The sequence below is a fragment of the Aquarana catesbeiana genome, linkage group LG04 (genome assembly GCF_042186555.1).
Source record: "Aquarana catesbeiana isolate 2022-GZ linkage group LG04, ASM4218655v1, whole genome shotgun sequence".
NCBI classification, from domain to species: Eukaryota; Metazoa; Chordata; class Amphibia; order Anura; family Ranidae; genus Aquarana; species Aquarana catesbeiana.
The window spans coordinates 402,491,503-402,512,654 of NC_133327.1; the positions used below are offsets into that span (position 1 = coordinate 402,491,503).

The 21,152-nt window shown below is 42.5% G+C and overlaps 1 protein-coding gene across 2 annotated transcripts; it reads left to right on the forward strand.

Annotated features, from left to right (window-relative positions):
- Positions 1-909: 909 nt before the first annotated feature.
- RNF146 (ring finger protein 146) lies at positions 910-20,607 on the forward strand. 2 transcript variants are annotated; one of them, XM_073627215.1, is made up of 2 exons: positions 910-1,048; positions 16,026-20,607. In XM_073627215.1, the coding sequence occupies exon 2, from the start codon at positions 16,027-16,029 to the stop codon at positions 17,065-17,067; it is 1,041 nt and encodes a 346-aa protein (XP_073483316.1). In that variant the 5' UTR covers positions 910-1,048; position 16,026; the 3' UTR covers positions 17,068-20,607. The 2 variants fall into 2 exon arrangements, with proteins under 2 accessions (XP_073483316.1, XP_073483314.1); XM_073627213.1 differs by having other exon boundaries at positions 935-1,058.
- The last annotated feature ends 545 nt before the right edge of the window (positions 20,608-21,152 follow it).

The window sequence follows — 21,152 nt, forward strand, 5'->3', positions numbered from 1 at the left end:
CATTTTTCCAATCTTCTATTGTCCAATTTTGGTGAGCCTGTGCAAATTGTAGCCTCAGTTTCCTGTTCTTAGCTGACAGGAGTGGCACCCAGTGTGGTCTTTTGCTTCAAGGTTCGATGTGTTGTGCATTCAGAGATGGCATTCTGCATCCTTTGGTTGTAACGGGTGGTTATTTGAGTTACTGTTGGCTTTCTATCATCTCAAACCAGTCAGCCCATTCGCCTCTGACATCAACAAGGTATTTTCTCTTTTTCGGACCATTCTCTGTAAACCCCAGAGATGGTTGTGTGTGAAAATCCCAGTAGATCAGCAGTTTTTGAAATACTCAGACCAGCCCGTCTGACACCAACAACCATGCCATGTTCAAAGTCATTAAAATCCCCTTTCTTCCCCATTCTGATGATCGGTTTGAACTTCAGCAAGTTGTCTTCACCATGTCTAGATGCCTAAATGCATTGAATTACTGCCATGTGACTGGCTGATTAGCAATTTGTGTTACCAAGTAATTGAACAGGTGTACCTAATAAAGTGGCCAGTGAGTGTGTGTATATATACTATATATATCTATATATATATCTATATATATATAGATATATATAGATATATATCTATATATATCTATATATATATAGATATATATAGATATATATCTATATATATATAGATATATATAGAATTACTTCACATTCATCTCAGTCCGGTGAGCTGGGGTTATTGAGACTTTGTATATTTATATTCTATGAGTGTATGTTTGTTATGCACTTTTTGTTTTATTGTTGACTAAATATCTCACTTAAACTCCCAGAGAACATGCACAGCCCTGCCAACACTGCAGCCAATCACGGCTCTCACGCCACAAAAATCTCCTTTCCTACTGGCGGAAATCACACCGCTCGGTGAATGGCTGCTGAGCCGCCGCTGGGCGGGGATAGAAGCGGAAGGGAAATGATGTGGGGAGGTTAACCAATTCATGGTCCCACTTCCGGGTTATTGTTCCGTCCCTCGGATTGACAGTGGGTAGTGCCGTTTCGCACGGTACTGCGGAGAGGTATGTTATGGTGTGTGTCCTTTGTGTCTGACCGGGGATTATTACCACGGAGGGTTTTCATAGGGGTGAGAACCGTTCCCGTACGTTGTGTGCTGTGTGTACGTCATTCTTCCAGTATGAGGGTCCGTCCTGTCTCCGTCCACAAATGGCACTTACATAAGCAATGGTGGCAAGTGTGCCTGTCATTACACAATGGATCTGTATTTTTCTGGCAGGCTTGATGTAGAACTCCGAGCAGATACAGAATGTACAGAGCTCCATGTATGTCAGAGGTGTCACCGGCCAAAATACGTGCATTCCTGTTCAGCTGTTATTGTGGTTTACAGACAAGTTGCACAGAATGGATGAGGACATCACTATGAGGTATTATTGCTGATCACCACTGAGATCAGCTTTGTTGTTCTTACCTCCTGGACAGCCCCCAGTGCATGAAAACATATTGTACACAGTACAGCTCAGGCTGTCTAATGCTACCTTCACACTGGCGATATAGGCTTGTGCAAATTGTAGCAGCAGAAATTGGAGTCCTGGTGCGGCTTCTGGCCCCGTTCACTGTAATGACAGGTCATCAGCTGGCTGCTGGCCCCGTTCACTGTAATGACAGGCCGTAGGCTGGCTGCCGGCCCCGTTCACTGTAATGACAGGCCGTAGGCTGGCTGCCGGCCCCGTTCACTGTAATGACAGGCCGTAGGCTGGCTGCCGGCCCCGTTCACTGTAATGACAGGCCGTAGGCTGGCTGCCGGCCCCGTTCACTGTAATGACAGGCCGTAGGCTGGCTGCCGGCCCCGTTCACTGTAATGACAGGTCATCAGCTGGCTGCCGGCCCCGTTCACTGTAATGACAGGCCGTAGGCTGGCTGCCGGCCCCGTTCACTGTAATGACAGGCCGTAGGCTGGCTGCCGGCCCCGTTCACTGTAATGACAGGCCGTAGGCTGGCTGCCGGCCCCGTTCACTGTAATGACAGGCCGTAGGCTGGCTTCCGCCCCGTTCACTGTAATAACAGGTCGCCGCACTTTATGTACTGCATCTAGCCTCTCAGAGCCGCAGCGGGCATCTCTGATTCCTTCTGCTACACTATGCACCTGCTTAGATCACCAGTGTAAATCTAGCTTAAAGAGGAAATAAACTCTCTCACTCTGATGCTGCTTTTCATTTAGTCCATTATAATAAGTAATTATCAAACTACAGCCACTGTAATCCAGCCCAAATCGCATATTACTTACTGTTTAAAGAAACTTTTAAAAAAACTTGTTTGAAGGGGTAAGGCAGCACCATCTTAAGTATTGTTTTCTGAGTCCACAGTAGAGTGTATTGCCGCCCTTACATTGAGCAATTCCTGTACTGTTAACCAAGCCTCCTTCTCAATCCAACGTTTCTATGGCAACCCTGCTTTACTGCTGATAGCTGACTTGTTTGATTTCATAGTATTTACTTGTGCCGATTATCTAGTGTTTGACTCTGTCAGTGTTATCAGCTGATAAGGCTGCAGTAATCCTGTCTGATGCCCAAGTTTACACTGCATGTGATGTCACATGGTCACATGGGGTGTAGTAGGAAGCTCTGAGTGATTATGCAGTCTCGTGGGATTTCAGTGTCGTGCCGTAGGAAGATCTGATAATAGACAGACAAGTACACAGAGTGTACTGTAAATCGGGGAGATCTGAGCATGCTCAGTGAAGTCATTCTAAAGAACAAAAAGGATTTCAACAATACTAAGCAAGTAAGGAGGTATCTACAAGCAATGTTCATTAGGGTTTTTTATGCTGATTTACATGGCACAAAGTTGTTGGGGAGAGTTTACAACCACTTTAAGGCCACTTTCACAAGAGTGTAAGTTCCATTCAATAGGGGATCCATGAACAGATCCCTGCTGAATTGGGACAGAATGGAACAGATTCAGTTTTATCCTTCTTGGGTGCCGGATCACACCAGAACACATTGTGGGAAAGGTGTGTTTTTGTGCATGTTTCCTACACCAAGTTTTTGTTAATAGCACCCCAAACGCAGTGTGCTTGTGGTCGCCAAATCACATGATACTGTAATACCATGCGATTTGGTGCAGTGCATTTTTAAAAGCAGCGCAAGCACTACTTTTTGCATGGTCCAGTGCAGTTTGCTGCCCATTCAGGCTAGCTTCACCCTAGAATGCAGTGCAGGAAACCTGTGATCCATGCACGTTTCCCCGCACCACATTTAAAACACACTGCAGTTGTGATCTACAGTGGGTGTCAGTGTTAAAGTGGTTCTAAAGTAGAGCTGCACAATTAATCATTAAAAAATCGTGATCTCGATTCAACCCCCCTGACAATCTCTATTGCAGAGTTTGCCGATTCTTTCATATAACAAGTGGAGAGACTTATCTGCTCACTCAGCTGTCAAAAGAAAACATCTGGGCAGTCTGTCAAGTTTTTAACATGAAACATTGGAACCTGACTCTTCCTTCATAGATCAAAGGGATAAACTGCTGTGTGAAAAAAAAATCCAGGCAGTCTGCCAAGTTTTTAAACAACCTTTAAATGCAGGAAGTTTAACCACTTAAAGTCTAAATCTTTTTCTGACACTTGTTTCTTAATTTAAAATCAATTTTTTTTGCTAGAAAATTACTTAGAACCCCCAAACATTATATCTATTTTAGCGACCCTAGGGAATAAAATGTCAATTGCTTCAATATTTTATGTCACACTGTATTTGCCCGGCGGTCTTTCAAACGCAATTTTTTGGGAAAAATACACTTCAATGAATAAAAAAAAAAAAAAAAAAAACGTAAAGTTAGCCCAATTTTTTTGTTTTAATGTGAAAGACGATGTTACGCTGCGAGAATCGTGAGAGTATCGTGATCTATCTTTTAAGCAAAAAAAATCATGATTCTCATTTTAGCCAGAATCATGCAACTCTATTCTAAAGCCTTAAAGTGTTACTAAACCCACAACAGTAAAATCAGTCTATATATGCAGCATAGCATGCTTGTTATACTCACTGTGGAACCTAAGGGGTTAATCCTCTGCATTGTGTAAAAAGGCGGTTTTATCCTGTATGCACAGATCCTTCCCCTCCTGCACTGTCTATCCGGGGAAGTCCAGCTAACACAGGCAGGTTAGCCAACCTGCACATGCTCAGTTGTCTTTTATGCTGGTGAGAACAGTTACTTGTTCTCAGAGATGGGCAGGTCACATGATATTGACATCACACATGTGGGCGTGTATACAGGCTGTAGTGGAAATCTCCTCCTTCTTGAACTCTCAATAATGGAAAACTCTGCAGTTTATCAGGTAACCGTGGTATACAGATCATCCAAAAAGGTATACAGTGGCAGTATTTTAATGTAAAAGGAAGATTTATAAGCTGTGAGCACTGGGGGGTGGATGAACTGTTTTCTTATTACTGGGTTTAGTAACACTTTAGGGTTTTTTCCCCTTAAAGTGTTACTAAACCCACAACAGTAAAAACAGTCTGTATATGCAGCATAGCATGCTTGTTATGCTCACTGTGGAATTTAAGGGGTTAATCCTCTGTATGGTGTAAAAAAGGCTGTTTGATCCTGTATGCACAGATCCTCCCCTCCCTGCAATGACTATCTGGGGAAAGACAGCTAACACACAGGCAAAAGCCAACCAGCACATGCTCAGTTGTGTCTTTTATGCTGAAGAGAACAGTTTCTTGTTCTTAGAGATGGGCAGGTCACATGATATTGACATCACACATGTGGGCGTGTATACAGGCTATAGTGGAAATCTCCTTCCTCCTGAACTCTCAGCACTGGAGAAACTGTGCAGTTTATCATGTAACTGTGGTATACAGATCATCCAAAAAGGTATATAGTGGCAACATTTTAATGTAAAAAGAAGATCTATAAGCTGTGGGGCGGATGAACTATTTTCATATTACAGGGTTTGGTAACACTTTAATGCATTAAGGGGAAAAACCTTCTGTGCTGCAGCGCCCCCCCCCCCCCTTTTTCTTACCTGAGTCCAATCCTAGACATGCATGAGAGCAGTGGCTCCAGCCTCTGTCTTCCTCCTTAATGGGCAGATTGATAGCAGTGGAGCCATAGGTTCCCGCTGCTGTCAATCAAATGCTGTGACATGGGAGCGGGGGGTGTAGTTGAGTCCCGCTGTCTGTGTGAATGGACTCAGCAGCACTCGGATGCGAGCATGAACTGTTGACCCCATGGAAAGCGGCTTTCTGCGGTGGCACACACCGAAGAGGAGGGGCCTAGAGCACCAGTGGGATACCCCAGAAGAAGAGGATCGGGGGTGCTCTGTGCAAAACCATTGCACAGAACAGGTGTGTATGCCATGTCGGTTATGCCTGCAATAGATCACATGGTATAAATGTACTGTTTGATTTGGTTGCAGTGCATTTCAAAAAGTAGTGTATGCATTGCTTTTGGTGTGATGCAGTGCAGTTTGAGCCCATTCAAAATCGATGGGCTCAAATCGCACCACACTGAATCGCATTTGATTCCAAGCCTCAAATAAATGGGCTGTTAAAATGTACTCCACGGCAATGCACAGGTTCAAACCTACCAGCCCTGAACACGGAGCTTACCAGACCCATCTTGGGTCTATGGGCAGGTGGACGAAAGTGGACATGCGTCTATTTATGTTCTCTACCCTCCGATCTCTCACGCACACGTCTACTTACATCAACCTTTCCAAAGAATAACACTGAGCATCCATTTAGATCCACTTGAAAAACCGACAGGTGGCTGCAGTTTGACAACTTATGTTAAAGGGCCTTAAGTGCTCTCCCACCTAGGCCACACTATAAAACATGTGCTGGTCTATGAGGTGTGGGGGCAGTGCAAAGTGTTGTTACAATGCATAGCACTGTTTATTTATTTATTTATTTATTTATTTATTTTCTTGACTTTATTGGAGTTTCATTAATTGACACTTCAGTCAAGTCTACGTGTTGTATTGCGCTAATGCAAACACATGGCGTTTATTGATACTGAACCTCAACCCAGCGCTATGGCGTGAACAGGGCACATAGAAAACAATTGCATTGAGCCTGTGTTGATTTATGCAGATCAGTGCAGCTCAATTGAGATGAACTTTCCATGCTGTGATTTGTGATATTAGGAAGATTATTTGAAGAAAGATTTCAGGCAGTGTTTTTAAAAATATTTTTATTGTTAATGTAACTGTATTAAGGATTTATCTTTAAGCACTTCAGTCCCGGAAGGTTTTACGCCCTTCCTGACCAGGCCATTTGTTGCGATACAGTACTGTGTCACTTTAACTGACAATTGTGCGTTCGTGAGACGCTGTACCCAAATAAAATGTATGTCCTATTTTACCACAAATAGAGCTTTCGTTTGGTGGTATTTGATCACCTCTGCGGTTTTTATTTTTTACACTATAAACAAATAAGCCTGACAATTTTGAAAAAAAAAAACAATATTCTTTACTTTCTGCTATAAAACATATCCAATAAAACTTCTTCACAAATGTAGGCCAATATATTTTCTGCTACATAGTTTTGGTTAAAAAAAATCCCAATAAGCGTATATTAACCACTTCCTGTCTGGCCTATAGCAGAATGACGGCCGGGTGGTGATTGCGTTATTCTGACTGGGCGTCATATGACGTCCTGCAGGATAACAGCCGCCGCGCGCCCGTGGGGGTGCGCATCATAGTGGTGTGGTGTGTCAGTCTGACACACCGCTACATCGATCTCGGTAAAGAGTCTCCGACGAAAGTTCTTTACCATGTGATCAGCCGTGTCCAATCACGGCTGATCACGATGTAAACAGGAAGAGCCAGTGATCGGCTTTTCCTCACTCGCGTCTGACAGACGCGACGAAGAGGAGAGCCGATCGGCAGCTCTCCTGACAGATTGTTTATCAGCGCAGCTCCCCCTCGGATGCCCACACTGGACCACCAGGGAAGCCACCAGGACCACCAGGGAGGTACATAACATGTGGATGGCCAGGTACATCCTCCCTGGCCATCCGCATGTGCAAATTAATGCCAAATCTGTGCCAATCAGTGCCCACATATGGGCACTGACTGGCACCATTATGTAACAGAATAATTAAGTGATGACCAGCAATGCCACCCATCAGTGCCCACTTATCAGGGCCCATCCGTGCCACCTATCAGTGCCGCCTATGAGGGCCGCATACCAGTTCCCATCAGTGCCACCTTATAAGTGCCTGTCAGTGCAACCATATTAGTGCCCATCATCGAAGACGAAAACATACTCATTTAAAAAAAAAATTAACAGAAACAAAGAAAAACGTGTTTTTTTCCTAAATTTTCGGTCTTTTTTTATTTGTTGCGCAAAAAATAAAAATCGCAGAGGTGATCAAATACCACCAAAAGAAAGCTCTATTTGTGGGAACAAAATGATAAAAAATTTGTTTGGGTACAGTGTAGCATGACCGCACAATTGTCATTCAAATTGCGACAGCGCTGAAAATTGGCTTAGGCAGGAAGGTGTCTAAGTGCTTGGTATTGAAGTGGTTAATTGGTTTGCGCAAAAGTTATAGCATCTACAAACTTTTCGATACATACTGGAAATTTAATTTAATCTTTATACTAGTAATAGCAGTGATCGGCGACTTACAGCGGGACTGCAATATTGTGGCGGACAGTCTGACACTAACTGACACTTTGTGGCAACCAGTGACATTAATACAGTGATCAGTGCTAAAAATATGCACTGTCACTGTACTAATACCACTGGTTGGAAAGGGTATATGTGTATGTATGTATATGTGATTCTGCACAGAACGGACAGCAAGCAGTTATAGTGTATCTCTTTTTGTCTTTGTTTTAGGGCCGAAACAACTAATCAATTCATCGACAACTAATTGATTATGAAAATAGTTGTCAACTATTTTCATAATCGATTAATCGGCCTGTGCAGCACACATACATCTCAGTACACCCTCCATACATGTCAGTAAGTGCCTGAGAACTTGTGAATGTGTGAGGAGCAATGCCTCATGGGACATGTGGTTCTAAAGGCAGAAGTTTTTACCTTGCTATAGGGGCACTCTATACTATACTTTGCAGCTTGTTATTGAGGCACTCTGAAGGTAGGAGGAGCCAGAAGCGTCTGTGGGGGATCCCAGAAGAGGAGAATCAGGGCTGCTCTGTGCTAAACCATTACAAGGAGCAGGTGAGTATAACATGTTTGTTGTTTAAAAATAAAAAATTACTTTGAAGACTGTGTGCAGGGAAGATCAGAATCTGAACCCAGAGAAGGTGGAGTCTGATAGACTGGAGGCGATATAAGACATTACAATTACATTTAGGTTGCATTCACACCTGAGCGTTTTCAGCTCATAAAACACCCAAAAAAATGCCTGAAAAACACCCAACAAGCAAAATCCCATTAATTTTAAAGGCACCTGTTTACATCTGAGCGTTTTGTCGCCTGAAAAACGCCTTAAGCTCAAAAAAGAACACAAGCTTCTTTGGGGCAGATTACAGGCATTTTTCAGCTTTTTACGTTAAAAATGCACGACTTTGAAACGCTCAGGTGTGAATGCAGCCTTAACTGCTTGCCGATATATGTCGGCAGAAGGGCACGTACAGGCATATTAACGTACCTGTATGTTGCCCTTTAAGAAGCGGCTTGCAGGCGCGCGCACCCGCTGCGAGCTCCGTGAGTGTGGTCGCGGGTCCCGCAGACGCTGTCTATGGGGATACCCGCGATCGTCTCATGGAGACGAAGTACGGGGAAATGCTTGTGTAAACAAGCATTTCCCCGTTCTGCCTAGTGACACTGACACTGATCACCGCTCCCTGTAATCGGGAGCGGTGATCAGTGTCGTGTCACACATAGCCCATCCCCCCCACAGTTAGAATCACTCCCTAGGACACACTTAACCCCTACAGCGCCCCCTAGTGGTTAACCCTTCACTGCCAGTCACATTTACACAGTAATCAATGCATTTTTAATCCCACTGATCGCTGTATAAATGTGAATGGTCTCAAAATAGCGCCAAAAGTGTCCGATCTGTCCGCCATAATGTCGCAGTCATGATAAAAATCGCTGATCACTGCTATTACTAGTAAAAAAAAAAAATTATTAATAAAAATGCCGTAAAACTATTCCCTATTTTGTAGACGCTATAACTTTTGCGCAAACCAATCAATAAACGCTTACTGCGATTTTTTTTTTTACCAAAAATATGTAGAAGAATATGTATCGGCCTAAACTGAGAGAAATTTTGTTTTTATATATATTTTTGGGGGATATTTATTATAGCAAAAAGTAAAAAATAATGCGTTTTTTTTTTTTCTTTCAAAATTGTCACTATTTTTTGTTTATAGTGCAAAAAATAAAATCCGCAGAGGCGATCAAATACTATCAAAAGAAAGCTCCATTTGTGGGGATAAAATTACATCAATTTTGTTTGGGAGCCATGTCGCACAACCGCGCAATTGTCAGTTAAAGCGGGATTCCGGCCTAAAAAAAAAGAATTAAAAGCCAGCAGCTACAAACACTGTAGCGGCTGACTTTAAATAAGTACTTACCTGTCCTGGGTGCCCGCGATGTGTATATATGAGGGGGAGTTGGGACTTTAAATGAGGCACACTAATGTGCCTCCATCCCGAATATAGGTACACTTAAAAGGGAAGTTGGGACTTTATATGAAGCGCTTGGGTAGTGGAGGTAAAATAGACCATAGTCAAAAATACATTAAGAAATGTTTATTACTTGTAAATAATATCAGACAATAAAAGAGTATTCATTTCATATACAGTAAACAATTCATTAATGGTCATAAGAGATGTACACATGACATAAACATGATAAAAATTGTATATACGTAAAACAGCACATGATCCAATGTAAATAAAACGGTAATGTAGCGTAGTATTGCTAGCAACAACAAGCCTGATACCGACACATGCCCCCATATGGTGAATGTGCATTTCTTGAGTAAGAAAGAATTGATGTAATTAAGGAAAACATATGGTATAAAAAACTATGGTTCCATGTGAGATGTAGCTGGGGCACCGTAAATACAAAGCTCGACGCGTTTCGTGGGTGTCCCCACTCATCAGGAGCTGATGCGATTGAGTTTCCTAAAGGATATATATAAAAGTATAGTGAACCATAGAGTCCATGTAAAAAATTAGAAAATAATGAAATGAACATTAAGTATCTATAGCTGTTTTTACCAAGCGCACTCACCGACTCGGGTAACAAGTGCAGTGTGCTGTGGTGGGAGCAGGGTGGGCCAGGGACATTGCCTCTCCACGGGAGCCTAGGCGGCATAATTATAGATGCGACATCGGGCCGGAAGAAAGAAATAAAATGGGGCAAGATGGGTGCCCGCGATGTCAGCTGCCCGAGGCCAACCCATCCCTCGGCTCTCGGGTCCCGGGTCCCGGCACTGCCATCCTAGGTAAGGTAAACAGGCAGTGGAGCCTTGCGGCTTCACTGCCAGTTTCCTACTGCACACGCGCGAGCAGCGCGGCGCTCTGAGAATGGCCCCGTGGTGTTCTGGGAACACACACAGTTCCCAGGAGACAACGGGGCCGCTCACCGAGGAGCAGAAGATGCTGCGGAAAAGGAAGAGGCAGATTAGGAAGACTGCCTAGCAACAAGGGTTTTGGTAAGTTTAAAAAATTTTTTTTTTTCAAATGTTTTTTTTTATTTTCTTAGGATTTTTGGTGTAATTTTTTTTTTTTTTCAGGGTGGCCCTCCCCTTTAAAGCGACGCACTACCGAATCGCAAAAAGTGCTCTGGTCTTTTGCCAACCAAATGGTCCGGGGCTGAAGTGGTTAAAGTAAACATTTACCAGTATTGTGCATTATATTTAAAATGATTATATCCATGAAAAAAAAGTCTCAGCTTTTAGTACTACTTTAATTTAAAAGATTTACATCTCCCTTCATATAGCTTCATGTCTGACGCCTTACTTAAAATGCCCATTATATCCTACTTCTGGGTGTATTTATTATTACATATGATTACTTTCACTGTTTCACAGTATAAATGAACACCTTATAGTAGCGATTATCTGCTCTTTTTGTACTATGAAGGGCTAATTTTAGTTTTTTTTTAACCCCACTATGACAGGTGATACAAAAAAAAAAGCATGCTGCTGCTACTAAACGTCTTAGGCCCGGTTCACACCTATGCTTTTTGTGGTGCTTTTTTCAGAAACGCACTACGATTTAACATGGTTTCCTATGGGATACATTCACATCTATGTATTTGAAAAATCACGCATGCAGAAAGCAGTGTAGAAACAGATCAAAAGCAAACTGCATAGGTGTAAATTGAGTTTGGCCATACACGTATCGATTTTCGGACAAGAATATTCATACGAAAAATATTTGTACATTCGCTGAACAAAAGAATGTCATTTGAAAATTTCACTTTTAACTTTCAGTTTTAAAATGAATGTAATTTCTAAACAAAAACCACATACATAAATGATATACATAAATTCCTTTGACCAAAAAGTTTTCTATTCTGCTCCTTCAAATTTTCCCATCACTGTGGTAGAAAAGAACATTGATTTGACCCCACTAACGATTAGAAAATTAAACAAACGTTCTTAAAATTTACATTTTTTTTGAAGGAAGACATTGTTTTTGTTTGGCCAGCATATAATATATTACAGTTCTGTCTGAAAATTGGCAAAACAGTCTTTCATTTATTTTTCTTTAAATAAACAATTTTCAATCTCTGAGTCTGATATTTACCAGATTCAACCTTCTAATACAGTGGTTCTCAACCTTTCTAGTGTTGTAACCCCTTGATATAATTACCCAAGTTGTGGAGACCCCTAACCCACGGACATTTAGCGCTCCCCAGGTCCCTTCCACTCGTACAGTATTAAAACCCCTTATGGTACATTGTAGGATGTACCACTCTTTCTTTGTTCTCCTTTCTTCCCCTTTCATCTCTCTATCCTAATTTCTTGTTTTTTTCCCCATCCCTCTCTCTAGCCATCTTTCTTGTTCTTTCTCTCCCTTTTTCTTTGTTCCTCCCCCTCTTTTCCTCTCCCTTCCATGTATTCTCTATTTTTATTCTTTCTCTTAATCCTTGGTGGGGTAATGGGATGAGTGGCAGTGCTGGGGGAATTCTGATCAACTTAGGTGCTCTTGATCAGGGTCATCTGCTGATCTGAGAACTGTAGTGGGGACTTTTAATGGCAACTATGATACCAGGTAGTGTTACTCACTGTCTCTGACTTTGTGGTGTCTCGTAGCAGTGACACCTATGCCAAAATCAAGAGATAGTGTCTCCTCCAGCCCCTCCCACTTCACATTCTTCACCAGTCAGCTGACCTCTAGTCTCTGCCCCCCAGCCATGCCGTGAACTGAATAGGCTGCGAAGAGGCTGAGTGGGCGGCCGCAGACTCCAGGAACAGCCCACCTGGGCAGCCGCAAAAAGGCTGGGAGAGCGGTGCAGGCTTTAGGAACAGCCCAGGGTTCGGTGACCCCTGGCAAATCATCATTCGACCCCCAAGGGGGTCCCGACCCCCAGGTTGAGAACCACTGTTCTAATAGTATATACAGTATATCTCTTCTGTCTGTTATTCTCAGAGTGGATTAGAGATTTTGCTCCCTAACCATATAGTTGGTATAGTAGATATTTTATTCTGTGTATGCTGCCGGCACTGTATAGTGTACACAATTCTGGCATCTGGAAGAAGAAAATTTGAGCCAGGTTCCAGGACATTGGAAGGACACACGTGCAGGAGAAATGTCAGACTCGGAAGACGATTGGGTGATGAGGACAGTGATGTCACATCGATGGAGGAGGGCACATTGAAAGGTAAGTCTGCCCTAATGTTCAGATATTTTCTGCGTAACTTGCACATTGTGGCAAGAGCTAGTTTATCCCAATAGCTGTAAAGTTTGCCTTAAATTGCAGGCACCTCCAGATGTTTGCACACAACATATGATTTGATTATGTCACCGTGGGCCACTGAACCCCAGTGCACAGTAAACAACCAGCTTCTGGTTCAGTTGCTCTGATGCTACCCCCTCCCACCCTAAATTCTTTATAGATGGCAAAACCTTGTAAAAGGCAGCCCTGTTATCCAAAAATATGATACATTGGACATGAAGGCTGATTTACTAATGAAGTTGGGAATGTTCACACAATTGCGCAAATATTCGCTTTGGTTAGCCAATCACGCGTAAACCGGAATTTGCTTTCAGCTGGTTAATTTTAAAGTGGTTGTAAATTAGCCAGCCCCTCCTAATACTCACCTGAGCCCCCTCTCGATCCAGCGCTGGGCACGAGAACTTCGGCTGTTCTGAGTCTCTCTCTCTCTCTCTCTCTCTCTCTCTCTCTCCCTCCCCCCTCATTGGCTGAGACAGCAGCGGGAGTCATTGGCTCCAACTGCGGTCAATCACAGCAAATAAGGAGAGCACAGGGTTGGGGCCCAGCCGCGGCTCTGTGTCTTATGAACGTATATAACGGGGCTTGGAAGCGAGCACACACCAGTTCCCCCATAGCAAGTGGCTTGCTATTGGGGGGACCAGTCAAGGGGGGAGCCAGGAGCACGGGCGGGGGACCCAAGAGGAAGAGGATCGGGGCTGCTCTGTGCAAAACCACTGTGAAAACCACTATGACATGTTTGCTATTTTAAAAAAACAAAACAAACCTTTTAATATCATTTTTTAGGTAATATTCACACCATTTATTGTGTGGATATTTTTAATCACTTTAGTATATTAGCCCGATATTCTTATCCTGAGACGAGGAAGTTTGTTAGCTGTTCTATAGTAGGCTCAAAAAAAAAGAAAATTCTCCAAATGCTTACTTTTTCTCTGACTTAAGGTTCTAAAGGCAAAAGGTTCTTTATCTTCACGCATTCTATGTATGCAGGTAAAAAACCTTCTCTGTGCAGCAGCAGCCCCCCCCCCCCCCCCATTACCTGAGCTCCCTCTAGGTCCAGTGAGCCTTGCTTTCTCTGGGGTCTCTCCCTCATTGGCTGAGAGAGCAGCGGTCGCCATTGGCTCCCGCTGCCGTCAGTCAGCTAGTAAGCCAATGAGGAGAGGGAGCGTGCTGGGCCGAGCTGCAGCTCTGTGTGTGAATGGACACACGGAGCCTCGGCTCGGGACCAAACCTGCTCAGGTGCCCCCATAGCAAGCTGCTAGCTCTGAGGGGAGGGGCAAGAAGCGCCGGCGAGGGACCAAAGAAGAGGAGGATTTGGGCTGCTCTGTGCAAAATCATTACACAGAGCCGGGTAAGTATGATATGTTGTTTTTGTTTTTTATTCTGCCTTTAATATCGCTGTAGTTATAATAGAGGAACTTGGACTAACATGATATACCTACATTTTAGGAATAAAGTGATATTGGGAAATAAAAAGATATCATTTTTTTTTTTTTTTAATTTAATGGATGACTTCATATTTGAGGTTTTTTTTTTTTAGCAAAAAATGGGGGGGTAAAAGGTCCTTAAATCCACACTCACCAAAGTTGCAAACCGCAAATAGAGTACCAGCCGATTCGTCAATATGTGACGGGATACCTGCCCTAAAAGCAATGGCACTATATCAACAACAGGAAGAGGAGACAAGGGAGTCCCCAGAAAGCAAAAAAAGGGGGAATGGTCAACTACGGCTTATGGTACAAAAATGCAAAAAGGCTTTATTAAGGGTGGGGGGGGGGGTATTTACATATACAAAAAATTCCAAATATATGTAAGATAAACAATGTATCTAAATAACACAATCCGTCTCACTACACTAAACCAAAATTAAAAACCATGCTGCAACATTGATGAATAATACTGCAGAGCGTGCCTGCAGGCCAAAAACGCATGCAGTGTCCATTTGAATCCAAAGAAAAAAGTATAGCACCAAACATTACTTGGGGTAAGCTACTGATGGGATACCGAGTCTTATGTGGTCTAGTATTGACTGTGCATCAGATTGAGCAGTACTGAAAAGAAACTACATATATCCACATAGACAAGACCTTACATAGCTGAATTAGGTGGGGTTTTTTAACCCTCTGTTAGAAAGAAATCCTCCACAAGCAGCTTCCAACCTCAGTGCACTAAATGTGTGTATACACCAGTTGTTTTGGAAATAGAAAGACCAGCGTTCTTGTTACTAGGTATGTCCAGTGCACAAACACTATTTCCTCAATGCAGCATATAAGGAGCAAGGGACAGACCACTCCAAAGAAAGGTCTTAGTCTCTTTTCCAATCTAGACCAGAATGATATTTTCACAGTTCATCAGTTTCAAGTGTGTCAATCCATGCAGGAGGGTGAATGGCAAACAGATGCAAAGACTATTAATAAGCAGATAAGGAGGGAAAGAGAAACTGCCCTTTAGGGCTCTCACCACTTTCAATTACTGGGGATGTCCTCAGACTCTGCTGTCTTGCTGTTTGGCATGGAGTGGCTCACAGTCAGTTCAGAGCAACATTCAGTGTGTAGTCACAGCACACCATTCTCCTCAATAGTAGACACTGCAGACTGTGTGATCACATAATTTTTTTTTTTTTAGCCTGAGATTACTTTTAGCTCCAAAGAGTCTATAATTGAGAGGCTATGACAAAAAGCCATGCATGCATTGCAACCTGACCATCCAGCTCGCATAGTAACCTGACACGCCAACCTGCCCAGAGTCTGATGCAGAATTTGGAAAAGGGTGATGTGCTGATTCAATGTCTGTCTTGGGACATATGTGGTTGATGGAGAGGGTGAGGCGGGCTTATTTCCATACCAGTTACAGGTCTGTGACAGAAGGTTTGCATACTTTCCAGATAATAAAGTAATTTCAGAAAGGTAATTTGATTAAAACACTATAGTAAGATTTCAATATATGTGCTTGCTGAAACGACTATTGTCAGGGGACTTCGGAAATGATCTATTTATATTATTCTGATACATCAGGTACATTTTTCATGTTTATTTGTAATACAGTAAACCGATTATGCAGTCAACAGCTCTATAATTTTTAGCTACAATGAGTTACCTTCCTAATTTAACATTGTTGACATAATCTCTTTTTAAATCTTTAACAGGATGGCTGGTTGTGGTGAAGTTAGCCACACTGCAAATATGTTGCCCACAAATAAGAAACTAGGAGAAGCTTGTTCCAATGGTGCCCCAAGCCTTGCAGTTCCAGAATGTGCTATCTGCCTCCAAACCTGTGTTCACCCAGTCAGTCTTCCCTGCAAGCACATATTTTGCTATCTGTGTGTGAAAGGTGCCTCGTGGCTTGGAAGACGATGTGCACTGTGCAGGCAAGAGATCCCCGAGGACTTCCTGGATAAGCCAACGTTGCTTTCTCCCGAAGAGCTAAAGTCTGCCAGCCGAGGGAATGGGGAGTATGCTTGGTACTATGAGGGAAGAAATGGTTGGTGGCAATATGATGAGAGGACAAGCAGAGAGCTGGAAGATGCCTTCACAAAAGGCAAAAAGAACACTGAGATGCTGATAGCTGGTTTTCTTTATGTAGCCGATTTTGAGAACATGGTACAGTACCGGCGAAATGAGCATGGACGCCGCAGAAAGATGAAACGGGATATTGTGGACATACCAAAAAAAGGTGTTGCTGGGCTAAGACTAGACTGTGATGCAGCAAATGTAAATCCTGCTAGAGAGAGCTCAGCTGATGGTGCAGATAACATTGCAACATCAGGCCAGCCTACTGCTCTTTTACCTGTTAGACCTCATATAGCCCTTGGCGGTCAGACTGCAAATCCAACCCTTGCAAACTCGCAAATCGACGGCAGTTCACTTGACAATGCATTCTCCCAACTTCAGATCGGAGATCATGATATGGGGAGAAATAACATAGGGGAAGGTGAAGAAGGACTTCCACAGCTTGGAGGCAGAGTACCACCTCCTGATACCACTGTAGATGAACCTGAATCAGATGACAGCAGCGATCAAGGGATTCTCTCACTTCAGCAGAACCCAGTTGTTGTTCAGCAGAGACACGTCATTATAGGCGCTACACAGCAAGCACCAGATCATGTATCTGCAGCCGCTAATGGTGCACAGAGTGCCAGTGTGAGGTCTAGGAGACCAGATGGACAGTGCACAGTTACTGAGGTTTAAGTAAGTGAGGTTTCTGTGCTTTTAACAAGCCATGCAAGATGTCACTGATTTTAGAATTGAGCTCAGACCTAGACAGCTGGTTATTTGAATAAAATGTACTGACCCCCCTAACATGAAGTATATCTTGAGTTGTTTTATTTTTAAGCTGGAAGGTCTATTTATTAGTAGATGAGTGAAGAGACTGAGTTGGCGTAATTGAAGTGCTGAACTGGCCTATATCTATGTTTTTATATGTTTATAGTGCTACTAATCCAGAAGGTATTGTTGATCGTCAAGTTACTGTCTGATGGTTACAGCACTTTAAATTGGTCTTGTGAAAGTAGAATAAACAGCAAAAGTATCATTTGCTTATAGTACTCTTTTGCACCACTGTCACAATTGAATTAATCTAAGAAAGATAGAGCTGGACCAGTCAAAATTCGATAACCAATAGGCTTACAAAAATGCAGCTCCCCTTTCTTCCGGTACAAAGTGGATTAATAGAACAAAGGGGCTGTCATGCGCTCATCAAGGGCGCCCAACTATGCCCACCCTTTTTCACCCAGTTCCACCATTCAAAGCTTCCATGAATGAAATGTGATCTATGAACGGAGAAGAGGCAGATGATTGAAAGGTCTGCCCCCTCCATTTATGGATCCTGTTTCATCCAAAGCTGTAGTACAGTTTCCATGAATGGAGGAGCTGGACAGAAAAGGCATGGATTGTCGGCAATCTTGACAGCCTGTGACATATCCCCCCCCCCCCACTGCACTAGAATATTTCAGGGGTGGTGGTAATGGACAGATGAAGACTTCACCTAACAAAAGAGGGATTGGTACAAGGGACACAATCCCACTGACTGTAAGTTATGTCCCATGCACTTTTTTTTTTTTGGCAGCACTTAAGACTTTAATACTTTGTCGCAGACCTAGAGAGAAAACAGACTCCACTCATTTAGGTCAGTAACTCAAAGTTTTAAAATCAGAAACAGCCAGGTAACTGGCATTTACACAGGGAGCTCAGCAGTGGCTCCTGACTTGTATCAAAAGTTTCCTCCAAGTTTTGGCATACATTCAAATACAGATTATCTGTCCTTTTAAGATTTAAATTTAAGCTAATTTGGAAGACCTATTACAGGAGATTTAATTCTCTTGCACTTTTTCAATAAATGGAATGGGTTTAATGTCTTGCAGGGGTTATGAATTCAAATTTGAAAGGACTGTGTCCCAAAGCAAAACACCTTGTGATGAGCCTTTGTCAGAAGGAAGCATTTCAAAATGTATGTATCCTTTACTGGCTCTAGGATAGTGACACTAAACCTGTTCACTAACTCACTCATGCAACAAGTGCTCTGGTGTCCAACCCATGGCCTGAGGAATCCATCTGTCTGTAGTCTGAGTGGGAGTGATTTGTAAAGATATAGCAGGGATCTCTACTAACCTCATGTAACATGTCTCCAGTCTCTTGCTGTTTTCTTCAGCATATCTCTTAATTAAAGTGGAAGTCCATGCAAAAACTAAAATCCCTGCATCTATAGCCACCACAGATCTAACACTAACCTCTGTATCCCTTTAAAGAAAAAATGAGTATACAAACCTTTTTGGAAGCCGATCTGACCCGCTCCGTCCGGATCCCACGCTGAGCTGTCAGCCGTGGCTTCACTGTAGAGGCATGTGCAGAGGAGACGGAAGTCCCAAAGTAAGTCTATGGGTGACGTCACTTCCCATTCATTTCACAGCTGTTGTGGGTCGTGTCCTCTTCAGAGCTTCCGCTGCTGGAGATCGGGTCGGAGCAGGTTAGATCGACTTTCAAAAAGGTACGTATACTAATTTTTTTCTTTACAGGGATAGAGAGGTTAGCGTTAGATCTGTGGTGGCAATAGATGCAGGGATTTTAGTTTTTGAATCATTTACTCTAGGATGACTGCAGTCTGACAGTCTTCTGTAGCATTTCATTAATGAAACATAAAGTGTGGCCCTTGGGTGATGTCAAGGGCCACTATTGAGGCCCCCTGTACCTTGTAAGTTGACAACCACTGTACTAGGGTGTGGCATGGGAGTTTGTAAATTTGAGAGAGATTTCCTTTAAGCATTCCACTCAGTACTGAAGATGCAGAATAGAACTGCATCATAGGGAATATATCTGGACAATCATTATTAACTTGAGGTGGTAGGGACACCTATTTACCTTTTATGTATATCATGGCTGCAATGGAAAAGGACTTTGCTATAATCAGTTTCATCAAATGTTCTGGAGAAGCACAGGAAAGCAGTGTACCACACTTAATACATACCTGTGTGTCAATAGAGGGCTGTCTGTTCTGAAAGCATAGATTGTAAGATCCAAAGCATTCATAAATCTACCCAATGGGTGTTTTTTCTTTACGTGATTTCGTCAGCCGTTGACTATAAAACCCATCCTGCATCCAGATTTCGTCATTAATTTTAGAAGAATTGCAGTGCCTGGGTATTTAGTACACTGTACTGCAGTAATCAAAGTATGGTCATTCAAGAACAAAAAGGTCTAAAGCACTAGATCACTCTAGTGAGTTTGGAATGCTGTAAAATGCCAAGTCTCCCACAGACAGGTTTGGACTCTGTTGGGCTGAGTCGTCTCGTGGCGTTTTATGTTTCACGACAATTAGCAAGATCATCACGCCATCATTCCTAGCTATTTTTTTTTTGCCTTAAAAAATGCCACCCAAAACTATGTTCAAGATGCATTCTAATTTTCTTTTTTGTTCATCCTTATATTTTGGGCTATTATGACATCCCATTGATGTAAGTAGTCATTTCATTTGGATGACATTAACCACCACAGGGCCTGTTCAGCACCTCATGCTTTTTTTAGTCTCCTCTTACACTTTGTCTTTACTTGTCTTTTTGTGTGTATGTGTGCGTGTGTGTGTTTTAGCTTTGTAATTGCTTCTCCTGGTTCTTTCTGAAGAGCGATTTTACGCTCTTCACACAAATTCCCCTCACTCAGTTCAAGTCATCAATTGGATGTAACAGGCTGTCATTCCATTTAAATATGCTCCAAATAAATGCTAAATTCATATGAATTAAAGAAAAATTGTCTACAACTATTGTTGTAGATGTTTACTTTGACACTGTGTAGCTTGGCATGTTTTCTAATTCATTGTGACGCTGTATCTAAACTAAAATCTTCATTGACGAGAGATCCACCATCTAAAAGTTCTCTTCTTTGAAGTTCAGACCTTCATCCTTTAACTCTGCATGAGTTTGACTGCAAGAAAGACAAACCATATTTCAAAGCCCAGGAGCTGAGTAAATGTTATTTAATGACATGTATTTGTAAGTTTGAAGTAACGTGGTCTAATACGCAAATGGCTTCCATTTTAGGTCAACCTTCCAGCAGCATATGTATAAAAAGCTAATATTATTTTGTTGACAATTTTTACACCCTTTCCTCTTCTTAGACTTTTGCTGTCTAGTCTGTATTTAGAATATTTTCCTTCAAGTCATCTTGTTTTTTTTGTTACAAGATTTGTAATTTAATAAAGATTACATTTTATCAGCAACATGTTTTTGACTTCTGCAATCCAGTTTCTGTGTTGTGTGTTATTTCCATTTGGCATTTTAGGCTGGCCACACACTGTTGGGTTTATTTTTTTTATCTGCATCTCACTGGCTGAACAAAGGAAAAAAAACTAACAGTTTCCTCTAAAGCAAGGGTCTCCAAACTTTTTACACAAAGGGCCAGTTTATTGTCCTTCAGAATTTAGGAGGGCCAGACTGTGGCCAGCGAGAGTGGAAATTGTCCTGGCATCAGTGAAAGTAGGCATTGCCACATTTGGTACAGGGGGGAGGAATAGTGCCCCATTATTGGTGTCAGTGGAAGGAATAGTGCCCCATTGTTGTCAGTGGGAGAAATGGTGCCCCACTGTTTATGTCCATTGGCTCCTAGATTGTAAGCTCTAACGAGCAGGGCCCTCTGATTCCTCCTGTATTGAATTGTATTGTACTTGTACTGTCTGCCCTAATGTTGTAAAGCGCTGCGTAAACTGTCGGAGCTATATAAATCCTGTATAATAATAATAATAGTGCCTCATATCAATGGGAGTAATATACCCCAAGAACCCGGCT